Source organism: Oncorhynchus clarkii, chromosome 6 (genome assembly GCF_045791955.1).
Source record: "Oncorhynchus clarkii lewisi isolate Uvic-CL-2024 chromosome 6, UVic_Ocla_1.0, whole genome shotgun sequence".
Classification (NCBI taxonomy): Eukaryota; Metazoa; Chordata; class Actinopteri; order Salmoniformes; family Salmonidae; genus Oncorhynchus; species Oncorhynchus clarkii.
The window spans coordinates 50439135-50452131 of NC_092152.1; the positions used below are offsets into that span (position 1 = coordinate 50439135).

General features: G+C 47.2%; 1 protein-coding gene across 1 annotated transcript in view; it reads right to left on the reverse strand.

Annotated features, from left to right (window-relative positions):
• LOC139411275 (cardiomyopathy associated 5) overlaps positions 1-12997 on the reverse strand; it is a 64672-nt gene that overhangs the window by 7135 nt on the left and 44540 nt on the right. The window contains exons 10-12 of the mRNA XM_071157342.1: positions 8294-8427; positions 8100-8217; positions 7756-7932 (exon numbers count right to left, since the gene is read on the reverse strand). Coding sequence (XP_071013443.1) covers positions 7756-7932; positions 8100-8217; positions 8294-8427 — 429 coding nt within the window. The remainder of the gene's footprint in view (positions 1-7755; positions 7933-8099; positions 8218-8293; positions 8428-12997) is intronic.

Genomic DNA, 12997 nt, shown 5'->3' on the forward strand with positions numbered 1-12997 from the left:
CCTCAAAGCGGGTGAAGGCGTTTAGCTAGTCCGGAAGCAAGACGTATAGGCGATGTGGCTTGTTGTTTTCCTTTTATAGTCCGTGATCGTCTTTTGACCCTGCCGTTGAATTGTGACTTCACCTTCTCTATACTGATGTTTTGCCTGTTTGATTGCATTGCGGAGTGAATAACTGTTTGTATTCTGCCATATTCTCAGTCACCTTGCCATGGTTAAATGCGGTGGTTTGCGTTTTCAGATTTGCGCAAATGCTGCCATCTGTCCACGGTTTCTGGTTAGGGTAGGTTTTAATAGTCAGAGGGTATGACATCTCCTATACACTTCCTGATAAACTCAGTCACTGTTTCAGTGTATTAATTTAAATAATTTTTGCAAGCGACCTAGAACATATCCCAGTTCACGTCATCAAAACAATCCTGAAGCGTTGAATTCCGATTGGTCAGACCAGTGTTGAAAAGTACGAAGCACGGGTACTTCCAGTTTGAGTTTCTGCCTATAGGAAGGGAGCCGCAAAATGGAGTCGTGGTCAGATTTGCCAAACGGAGGGCAGAGGAGGGCCTTGTAAGCATCCCAGAAGCTTGAAGAGCAGTGGTCGAATGTTTTACCCGTGTGAGTACAACAATCGATATGTTGGTAGAACTTCAGCAGCCTCGTCCTCAAAATCCCCAGCTACAATAAATGCAGCCTCAGGATATGTGGTTTCCAGTTTGCATAAAGTCCAGTGAAGTTCTTTGAGGGCTGTTGTGGTATCGGCTTGGGGGGGGATATAAACGCTATGACCGAGGAGAATTCTCTTGGGAGATAATACGGTCGTCATTTTTTTGTGAAATATTTTAGGTTGGGTGAACAAAAGGACATGAGTTAATGTATTACAATTACACTATCGTTAATCATGAAACACACACCTCCGCCTTTCTGCTTCCCGGAGAGATATTTATTCCTGTTGTCGTAGCTGAATCCGAATTAGTTTGGTAACATTGATATATAAAATATGTTTTATTTATTTTCATAATATGCTTATGGGGGAAAAAGTCACTTGGGGCCCAGAGAGGGGAGAGGTCAGGATCGTCTTCATATGTGAATATCTGTTAAACCATGGGAAGGGCTACACAATGTCTGTACTCCAGTCATTCCCTCCTTTTCCCATTGGGGGGAGGAGTATGGCAGAGTCTGGAACCATTGTATGTCCCCTCTGATGTTGAAATTTATCTTTCATAGTATATGACCTAGAGGCTCACTCCTCTCAGGGAACTTGTCCAGGGGTGGGTTGTATTTGAGATGGGAGTATCTAGAGTTGACAATTGATATATGCCATTGGATGAGGTAATGTTTTGGTAATAGGAAGTACCAAGAACGAGAAGTAGAACCTCGTCTTAGAGATCAAACTGAACGATAATTTATAGCTAATGCAATCTGGCTATGGGATACTCCTCTTTCAAGGAAAAGGCCCTTTGTGAAGTTTATACTGTGGTTCGTCATTGTGAGTTGAGAGGGGTGTATCTTGGCTATAAAAGATGAAGTATTCTTTTGTAAGCACTCTCAGAATTCATTTATAGACACTGAATTGATCTGAGAGTCAAAGGGCTATGGTGAAGCTCATATTATTAAAATATGAAGTTTAGAGTATAACGCTGACTTGTGTGTGGTTTGTAAACTCTCCTTTCACTTAGTAATACAGGAAATTACCACGTCTCTGTCTTCGCGATGAACTGAGAATCCCTCTGGCTGGACCGATTTCATTCCAGAGCGCCATGTTTCCGTGAAACAAAGTATGTTACAGGCCCTGATGTCTCTTTGGAAAGAAATCCTTGCCCTGAACTCGTCAACTTTGTTATCCAAAGACTGAATATTAGCCAGTAATGTACTCAGAAGCGGTGAGTGGTGTGCAAATCGAACCAGCAAGCCGCTCCAAGTGCCTCTCCTCTCCTCAATGTTTTGGGTCGGCCTGTGGAATGAGTTCAATTGCACTGGGGAGAGTGAACAAAGGATCTGCTCCAGGGAAGTGTATTCCTGGTCGCAATGCTGGTAGTTCTGGTAGGTTACCGCCGCTCTGATATCCAACAGTTCTTCCTGGCTGTATGTAATGACACAACATTTCCTGAGATAATAATGTAAAAAATACATAAAAAAACAAAATACCGCTAGTTGCGAGGCCGCCATGTCCATCGGCGCCAGACATGCATGTAATTATGTAAGTCTTGGTGGGGCAAACAAAAAAAAAATGGCATGCATGCCAGCAAAGCCACTACACAACACTAAACAATAAATTGATTGCACTATAACGGTCACAAACGGTGCCCACAAACTGTTAGGGTCTGCATAAAGCTGTCCCGACAACTTACCACTGCTACACCTGGCTATCAGTGGAGCCTTGTCTAGAAGCAAAACAGTTCATTCAGCCTCATTTACTGCCTTTAAAAAACATAGCTGATATGGCTGACTTGTTTGAACAAATGTCGTTTCTACTGACAATTTGAAATAAAAAAAACTTTGATTTCACACAAATGTAACATTCTGTCATAAAGAGAGCGTTCTACTTAATTATAAAAACATTTTTTTTCCATTCAAATAAACTCAACCTTAATTTACGTTGTGACATACTTCGGCACAAATGTTTTGGACATGACTGACTTTATGACCAAAACTATCCTATTTACATTTTGTAGTTAATGTTTGATTTCTTTATTCATCAGTATATATTTTTTTTATATCCTTGTCAATCCAAATGCCCAGGTATTTACATGCAGAAACCCAATGAATAGATATGTAGTTCAGATTTGTTGTTGAGAATTAGAGAACAACATGTATTTTGTCTTGCCCACATTAAGTAAAAGTTTTTGTAAGACAACAAAGTCAGATTGTAGCTCTATCAAGGCCTGGTCTACATTTGGGGCAATGGCATACAGTGCCTTCAGAAAGGGTCCAGCCTGATTTTAAAATGGATTACATTTAGAGTTTTTGTCACTGACCAACTATGTAGTTGCATGTGATAGAACACTATTTGTTAGCTTTTCCCATCACAAAACCTGACATACTTAACCCTATGCTAACACCAGCTGGACGTAACAAAGTCTGTATCAGCCAATTACAAATGTTGACGTAGTTAGACGTGATTTAACACTTTTTTTTATGAGAGCGTCCTTAACAGAAGTCACACGGCACAATGTAAAACTAAGATTGCAGAACACAAATATTCAAGAAATACAGTGCGAAGGTCTCCAATCAATAATTGAAATTGTCCAAGCGGCACAAAAACATCCAATTGTAATGTATTTTGTAGTTGGTTCCAGCAATGAGGTGCATTAAAACTAAGAGCCTAGTTGAAGATCTTCCGGCGCCGACAGAGATGGCCGCCTCGCTTCGAGTTCCTAGGAAACTATGCAGTTTTTTGTTTTTTTACGTGTTATTTCTTACATTAGTACCCCAGGTCATCTTAGGTTTCATTACATACAGTCGAGAAGAACTACTGAATATAAGATCAGCATCAACTCACCATCAGTACGACCAAGAATATGTTTTTCGCGACGCGGATCCTGTGTTCTGCCTTACAAACAGGACAACGGAGTGGATCCTATGCAGCGACCCAAAAAAACGACTCCGAAAGAGAGGGAAACGAGGCGGTCTTCTGGTCAGACTCCGGAGACGGGCACAGCGCGCACCACTCCCTAGCATTCTTCTTGCCAATGTCCAGTCTCTTGACAACAAGGTTGATGAAATCCGAGCAAGGGTAGCATTCCAGAGGGACATCAGAGACTGTAACGTTCTTTGCTTCACGGAAACGTGGCTTACTGGAGAGACGCAATCCGAAGCGGTGCAGCCAACAGGTTTCTCCACGCATCGCGCAGACAGGAAAAAACATCTTTCTGGTAAAAAGAGGGGCGGGGGCGTATGCCTTATGACTAACGTGACATGGTGCGATGAAAGAAACATACAGGAACTCAAATCCTTCTGTTCACCTGATTTAGAATTCCTCACAATCAAATGTAGACCGCATTATCTACCAAGAGAATTCTCTTCGATTATAATCACAGCCGTATATATCCCCCCCCAAGCAGACACATCGATGGCTCTGAACGAACTTTATTTAACTCTCTGCAAACTGGAAACAATTTATCCGGAGGCTGCATTCATTGTAGCTGGGGATTTTAACAAGGCTAATCTGAAAACAAGACTCCCCAAATTTTATCAGCATATCGATTGCGCAACCAGGGGAGGAAAGACCTTGGACCATTGTTACTCTAACTTCCGCGACGCATATAAGGCCCTGCCCCGCCCCCCTTTCGGAAAAGCTGACCACGACTCCATTTTGTTGATCCCTGCCTACAGACAGAAACTAAAACAAGAGGCTCCCACGCTGAGGTCTGTCCAACGCTGGTCCGACCAAGCTGACTCCACACTCCAAGACTGCTTCCATCACGTGGACTGGGAGATGTTTCGTATTGCGTCAGATAACAACATTGACGAATACGCTGATTCGGTGTGCGAGTTCATTAGAACGTGCGTTGAAGATGTCGTTCCCATAGCAACGATTAAAACATTCCCTAACCAGAAACCGTGGATTGATGGCAGCATTCGTGTGAAACTGAAAGCGCGAACCACTGCTTTTAATCAGGGCAAGGTGTCTGGTAACATGACCGAATACAAACAGTGCAGCTATTCCCTCCGCAAGGCTATCAAACAAGCTAAGCGCCAGTACAGAGACAAAGTGGAATCTCAATTCAACGGCTCAGACACAAGAGGCATGTGGCAGGGTCTACAGTCAATCACGGACTACAGGAAGAAACCCAGCCCAGTCACGGACCAGGATGTCTTGCTCCCAGGCAGACTAAATAACTTTTTTGCCCGCTTTGAGGACAATACAGTGCCACTGACACGGCCTGCAACGAAAACATGCGGTCTCTCCTTCACTGCAGCCGAGGTGAGTAAGACATTTAAACGTGTTAACCCTCGCAAGGCTGCAGGCCCAGATGGCATCCCCAGCCGCGCCCTCAGAGCATGCGCAGACCAGCTGGCCGGTGTGTTTACGGACATATTCAATCAATCCCTATACCAGTCTGCTGTTCCCACATGCTTCAAGAGGGCCACCATTGTTCCTGTTCCCAAGAAAGCTAAGGTAACTGAGCTAAATGACTACCGCCCCGTAGCACTCACATCCGTCATCATGAAGTGCTTTGAGAGACTAGTCAAGGACCATATCACCTCCACCCTACCTGACACCCTAGACCCACTCCAATTTGCTTACCGCCCAAATAGGTCCACAGACGATGCAATCTCAACCACACTGCACACTGCCCTAACCCATCTGGACAAGAGGAATACCTATGTGAGAATGCTGTTCATCGACTACAGCTCGGCATTCAACACCATAGTACCCTCCAAGCTCGTCATCAAGCTCGAGACCCTGGGTCTCGACCCCGCCCTGTGCAACTGGGTACTGGACTTCCTGACGGGCCGCCCCCAGGTGGTGAGGGTAGGCAACAACATCTCCTCCCCGCTGATCCTCAACACTGGGGCCCCACAAGGTTGCGTTCTGAGCCCTCTCCTGTACTCCCTGTTCACCCACGACTGCGTGGCCACGCACGCCTCCAACTCAATCATCAAGTTTGCGGACGACACAACAGTGGTAGGCTTGATTACCAACAACGATGAGACGGCCTACAGGGAGGAGGTGAGGGCCCTCGGAGTGTGGTGTCAGGAAAACAACCTCACACTCAACGTCAACAAAACTAAGGAGATGATTGTGGACTTCAGGAAACAGCAGAGGGAACACCCCCCTATCCACATCGATGGAACAGTAGTGGAGAGGGTAGCAAGTTTTAAGTTCCTCGGCATACACATCACAGACAAACTGAATTGGTCCACTCACACAGACAGCATCGTGAAGAAGGCGCAGCAGCGCCTCTTCAACCTCAGGAGGCTGAAGAAATTCGGCTTGTCACCAAAAGCACTCACAAACTTCTACAGATGCACAATCGAGAGCATCCTGGCGGGCTGTATCACCGCCTGGTATGGCAACTGCACCGCCCTCAACCGTAAGGCTCTCCAGAGGGTAGTGAGGTCTGCACAACGCATCACCGGGGGCAAACTACCTGCCCTCCAGGACACCTACACCACCCGATGTCACAGGAAGGCCATAAAGATCATCAAGGACATCAACCACCCGAGCCACTGCCTGTTCACCCCGCTATCATCCAGAAGGCGAGGTCAGTACAGGTGCATCAAAGCTGGGACCGAGAGACTGAAAAACAGCTTCTATCTCAAGGCCATCAGACTGTTAAACAGCCACCACTAACACTGAGTGGCTGCTGCCAACACACTGACACTGACTCAACTCCAGCCACCCTAATAATGGGAATTGATGGGAAATGATGTAAATATATCACTAGCCACTTTAAACAATGCTACCTTATATAAATGTTACTTACCCTACATTATTCATCTCATACGCATACGTATATACTGTACTCTATATCATCGACGGTATCCTTATGTAATACATGTATCACTAGCCACTTTATACTATACTATGCCACTTTGTTTACATACTCATCTCATTTGTACATACTGTACCCGATACCATCTACTGTATCTTGCCTATGCTGCTCTGTACCATCACTCATTCATATATCCTTATGTACATATTCTTTATCCCCTTACACTGTGTACAAGACAGTAGTTTTGGAATTGTTAGTTAGATTACTTGTTATTACTGCATTGTCGGAACTAGAAGCACAAGCATTTCGCTACACTCGCATTAACATCTGCTAACCATGTGTATGTGACAAATAAAATTTGATTTGATTTGATTTGATTTGAATGTTTTTTCCTGTCCAATAGTGCCCCCATGTGGCCAAACATGACTTTACAAGTTCTCTAGACAGACATCCATCTGCACCATAATTTATTGGACAGTGGCCATTTTTTGTTATTTTGGTTCTGTACTTTAGCACTTTGAGTTTGAAATGATACAATGACGGTGAAGTGCAGACTGTCAGCTTTAATTTGAGGGTATTTTCATACATATCGGATGAACCGTTTAGAAATGACAGCACCTTTTGTACATGGTCCCCAAATTTTAAGGTACTACAAGTATTTGTTGAACTGGTGTGTGTCGTTAGGCAGGTGTATTAATTTGTGTCGTTAGTGAATGCAGGAGAGCTTTTAATGAATAGTATTGATTCTAGACTTTGCTATTGCCTTTGGAGGTGTTGTTGGGGTGTGACAACATGAGGAAGACAGCTGTGTCGATTCAAATGAAGCTGGCAGTCATAAGGCGCAGAAATGAAAATAAATCCATCAGGAACATTGCAAAAACCCTGGGCATGCCCAAGTCAACAGTTTGGTTCATCATTAACAAGAAAAAGAACTACCGGTGAACAATTATGTCAAGTGAACTCAATTATGTCAAAAGACCCGGTAGACATACTACCTCAAATCAGCCTGACTAACCGGTGTCTGTATGTAGCCTCGCTACTGTATATAGCCTGTCTTTTTACTGTCATTTTATTTCTTCACCTACCTATTGTTCACCTAATACCTTATTTGCACTATTGGTTGGAGCCGGTAAGTAAGCATTTCACTGTAAGGCTACATCTGTTGTATTCAGCGCACGTGACAAATAAACTTTGATTTGATATTGCTTGAGGGGGTGTAGCCCTGGGCCCTTAGCTTCGCTGCTTGAACCCCTAATAGAAAAGGCTGTTGGGAAAGAGGATAGATAAGAGATTGGATATAAATAAAGGAATAGATAGATACCTGTAGGGTGTAGGGACACAATGCAGACACCAGGAAGTGTTGTTTTCCCCCAGTAGACTGTCCCTATTGGCTGTCTCATATGCCACTCCCACCCGGTATGCAGAACTTCTGGTCACATTGGTCTCCCAGTAGTGATGCCCCCTCATGGGTAACAACTCACCCAGGACAGATGGACATCTAGGGGTAAAAAAAAACATACACACACACACACTTAGCATCTCATTTATCCAGAGACCTGGCAAAATGTCAGCCAAGTAAAAGCATAAACCTTGCATCAAACATTATATTACGGAGCAGCACACACATCACACAGACAGAAGATACCTGAGCAATACAAAACTCACTCGTTAACCACATCCCCTCTCTCTGTGTATGTGTCCTGGGGGTAGTACAGGGTGGTCTGGTCCTCAGACAGTTTCAGGACAGGGTGAGCCGAAGCCTTCAACAGGTGGAACCTAGTTCCTGGAGACAGTGTACAGAGGTCAGTGTGTGTGGGTGTGTGTATGTTAGTGTATGTGCGCGCGGGTCTCGCTCTCACCCCTGGTAGATATGAGAGCAGCTTCGCTCTGTTCGCTGGCTCCAGCCTTGTTGACAGCTTTGATGTAGAACAGGTAGTTCTCATTGGGATGCAGTAGTACCCTCTGTTGTCTGCCCTGGATACCTGAGATAGACCTACACACATCCATGCACCCACCACACACACACACGAGGAATAATCATTGCTTGACATCTTTGAATGATGACATGATAGCAGTTTGTAAATGGAAATGAAGGTTACGTATGCAACCACGTTAATGTGAGCTATTTGGATCACTCCAATATATTGGTATCACTGCGCGGAGGAAGGATACATCCGAGGTGAGGATTAACAGACTTACTCCCGTGTACACCTGTGTCATGGCTGGGGTCTGCCCCAATATACAGACCCCATGGCCGCAACACGTTCTCTACATCATTTGAGGCGCCTCTAGCACCGTAGAGGTTTGGAGTGATCCATATAGCTCAAATAACCATGGTTACATAACTAACCTTCGTTATGTATCACTATATTGGATCACTCTAATATATTGGCATACCCGTACCAGATTAGTCAGTGCTAGAGGGACCTGGCCAGCCAGCGGCAAAGCCCCAGCGCGGGACCGAGACGCAGGGGCCATCAATGTGGAAGGGGAAGCAACGCCCAGGACCACTGAACCAACTGCAGAGGGAGGTGCCACATTTACCGGATAGTACCTAGCAAAGGAAGCCCAGCTGGCCGCAGTACAGATATTAGCGAGGGGCACTCCTCTCAGTAAAGCCCAGGACGCAGCAACACCTGAATGTGCCACCTCTGTAGTTCTCACTGACCTTGTCCGCTCCACATAGGCAGCCAGTGCCCTCACAGGGCACAACATGCCGGAGGGAGGCCCAGACTCCCCTGCCACTGCCGGGGGGAGGTCATAAGCAGATAGGATAAAAAGGAATGTTCACATGTCTGCCTGACAGAACCTTCAAGAGAAATGAAGGGAAGGGGCGGAGTCCCTCAGTCCACTCTGATGGTTGATGTAAGCCACCACTGTGTTGTTGGCTGTTCTCACCAGCACATGTCTTCAGATGTGGAAGGAAAGACTACAGGGCAAGCAATACAGCTCGGAGCTGTAGTGTATTGATGTGCCTGCCACTCTAAGTGGGTTTATCCCAGGGGAATAAACAACAAGGCTGCCGACAGAACCTTGGGGAGGGATGAAGGGTTGGGGCGGAGAGATACACTCCTCTCCCCAGGGTCCATCCAGTAGCACTCAGAACTCACCAAAAGAGCATGGAGCTCACCCAGCCTCTTCATGGAAGTTATCGCTATCAAGAAAACCACCTTCATAGAGAGGTGTTTCAGGGAGGCAGGCTTCAACGGTTCGAAAGGCAGCTTTGCCAAAGCTATCAAGACCACATCCAGATCCCAGCTCGCCATTGAGCGGGTCAAAGCTGGACGCAGGCAACGAACAAACCCCCTTCATAAACCTGGAGACCAAGTGATGGCGCCCCACTGGCCTGTCCATCCATCCCGCATGGCAGGAAGATATAGCGGCCAAATATCCTCTTAGTGTAGAGGCTGCCAAGCCCTCATCCAAGCAAGACTGCAGGTATTGGAGGACATACTGCACCCCGCATGACTCAGGCACAACCTCAATACCAGTGCACCAAGAGCAGAACAATCGCCAGCGCAACTGGTATGCCGCGGTTGTAACCAGCGCCATTGTGCTCTGCATGGTGTTCATTACACCCTCCTGTAGTCCTAACATGCACCATTGGTGCCGTTCAGTGATCAAGCCACAGACTGAGGTGGTGTGGCCTCGGATGCCAAAGTTCCGAGTTCCCCCGACATGAGACAGCAGATCCGGTCTTAGGGGAAGTTGCTAAGGTGTCCCAGACAACAGGAAAACGATAAGGCTGAACCAGGGTCGTCTGGGCCAGTATGGGGCCACCAGAAGCAGACGATGCTCTGCTATCCTGGTCCTGTCCAGCATAGCCTGGATCAGGGGAAAAGGGGGGAATGCCCAATCGTGAGCCAGAGTATCCAAGCCCAGAGGCCCTGGTGGCTCCGACATGGAGTACAACAGGTGTCAGTGTGCATTGTCCAGAAAGGCAAACAGGTTCACCTGCACCCTTCCGAACTTGTCCCACAGGTGCTGCACCACCTGGGGATGTAGGCTCCAGTCCCAAGGTGGCAGGCCCTCCTTTGAGATCATATCCGCTGCCACATTTAGGATGCCAGGTACATGCGCTGCGCGTAGAGATGCTAGACGTCCCTGAGCCCAGAGAAGGAGGTCCTGTGCCATAATATGGAGGCGCTGGGACCTCAGTCCACTCTGATGGTTGATATAAGCCACCACTGTGGTGTTTGTTCTCACCAGGACATGTCTTCAGATGTGGAAGGAAAGACTACAGGGCCAGCAATACAGCTGTAGTGTATTGATGTGCCTGCCACTCTAAGGGGGTAGCCAACAGCCGCTGGCCGACCTGGCCTTGGTCAGGTCCCAGGGGAATAAACAACAAGGCTGCTGTCAGCAAGCCCAACAGGCATTGGCCGGTTGAGGCAGATAGCAACCACCCCTGTCGAAAGGGGTCCAGGCAAAATAAGATAGCCTGAAACCTTCTGGTGGGCAGGCATGCTCTCATGAGAACTGAGTCCAGTTCCATGACAATGAAGGCCACTCTCTGGGTGGACATCAGATGATTCTTCTTGTCATGTATAATAGTGCAAAGCCCACAAATGTGGGTCAGGAGCCTGCCACTGACAGGACCTGGGTCCTGTTCGGGGCACAAATCAGCCAATCATCCAGGTAATTGAGTCTCAACAGTCCTCGGGACGTGAGAGGTGTCAGGACAGCATCCATGCACTTTGCAAAAGTGCGGGGTGCCAAGGAGAGGCCAAAGGGAAGAACCATGAATTCGTAAGCCCTCCCTTCGAAAGCGAATCGGAGGTACTGCCAATGACCTGGGTGAACAGGAACATGGAAGTACGCATCCATCAGGTCCGGCGTCACAAACCCCTGGTCCCTGGACATGGCCTGCAACACGTGGGCTGGGGACAGCATATGGAACCTCAGTACCATCAAGTACCCATTGAGGTTGCGGAGGTCCAGAATCGGTCAAAACCCTCCGTCACTTTTTGGGACCATAAAATAGGTAGAGTAGAAACCACCTAGCGGTTCTCAAACCTGCGGATGACACCCTTGTCCAGGAGTGAGGAAATCTCTAGCAGCAGGGTTTTCTTCAGGGGGTCGGCCACCGTGGTCCCTAAAAGATGGAGAACTGCACCAGAATTGGAGTCGGTACCCCTCGAGCACTGAGGACAACACCCATGGGGACTCCACACACACCTCCCACTTTGCAGTTTGAGACCGGGAGATGCGGCCGGGGAAGGGAGTGTCAGGGGACCTACCAGGGTCCGCCTCTACTCTGGCGCCCAAAGCGCATGGGTCCCCCAGGCATGTCCCTATGGCGGTTACGGTTGACACCATCACACCTGTCACAAAGGGAAGCTCAGCCAAGCCAACAAGGCCATGGAACTATTTAGCCATAATGACCATCATTATATTTGGAGGAAAAAGGAGGAGGCTTGCAACCTGAAGTACACAATCCCAACCGTGAAGCACGGGGGTGGAAGCATCATGTTGAGGGGGTGCTTTGCTGCAGGAGGGACTGGTGCACTTCACAAAATAGATGGCATCATGAGGAAGAAAATTATGTGGATATATTGAAGCAACATCGCAAGACATCAGTAGGAAGTTAAAGCTTGGTCGCAAATGGTTCTTCCACATGGACAATGACCCAAAGCATACTTCCAAAGTTGTGGCCAAATGGCTTAAGGACAACAAATTCAAGGTATTGGAGTGGCCATCACAAAGCCCTGACCTCAACCCCATAGAAAATATGTGGGCAGCACTGAAAAAGTGTGTGAGAGCAAGGAGGCCTACAAACCTGTCTCAGTTACACCAGCTCGGTCAGGAGGAATGGGCCAAAATTCACCCAACTTATTGTGGGAAGCTTGTGGAAGGCTACCCAAAATGTTTGACCCAAGATAAACACTTTAAAGGCAATTCTACCAAATACTAATTGAGTGTATGTAAACTGCTGACCCACTCGGAATGTGATGAAAGGAATAAAAGCTGAAATCAAATCATTCTCTCTACTATTATTCTGACATTTCACATTCTTAAAATAAAGGGGTGATCCTAACTGACTTAAGACAGGGAATTTTTTATTGGATTAAATGTCAGGAATTGTGAAAAACTAAGTTTAAATGTAGTTGGGTAAGGTGTATGTAAACTTTCGACTTCAACTGTATATGTGGCTCTCAAGTCCACATCAAATACTCTGGGGGGGTCCCGCCTTCTGTCGCGGGTTCCGCCCTGGCAGTGGCCCAGCTCTCCTGCATGGCCTTGCGGAACTCAGCAGAGATTCGGACAGATGGAGAGTCCTCACTGTCCACCAGTTGATGTCCAGTGCAGTGGCTACCCATGTGTAGGCCGCTCATACCTTCGAGCCGCTCGGGGCGATGAAGCCCCGCTGGCGGCTTCAGATGGCCCGTCAGCCTGGTAGCTCCGCTCACATGGTGAACAGTTCCAGCATTGTCTCCCAGGAACAGCCTATCACTGGCCAACAGGGAACAGTTGTCGTTTCCATCGAAGCTATCAACCTCCTGACGCAGGGTATGCGCCCTCCGTTCATGGTGGTCCCAGCGGTCCGTACAGGACTGGCAGCA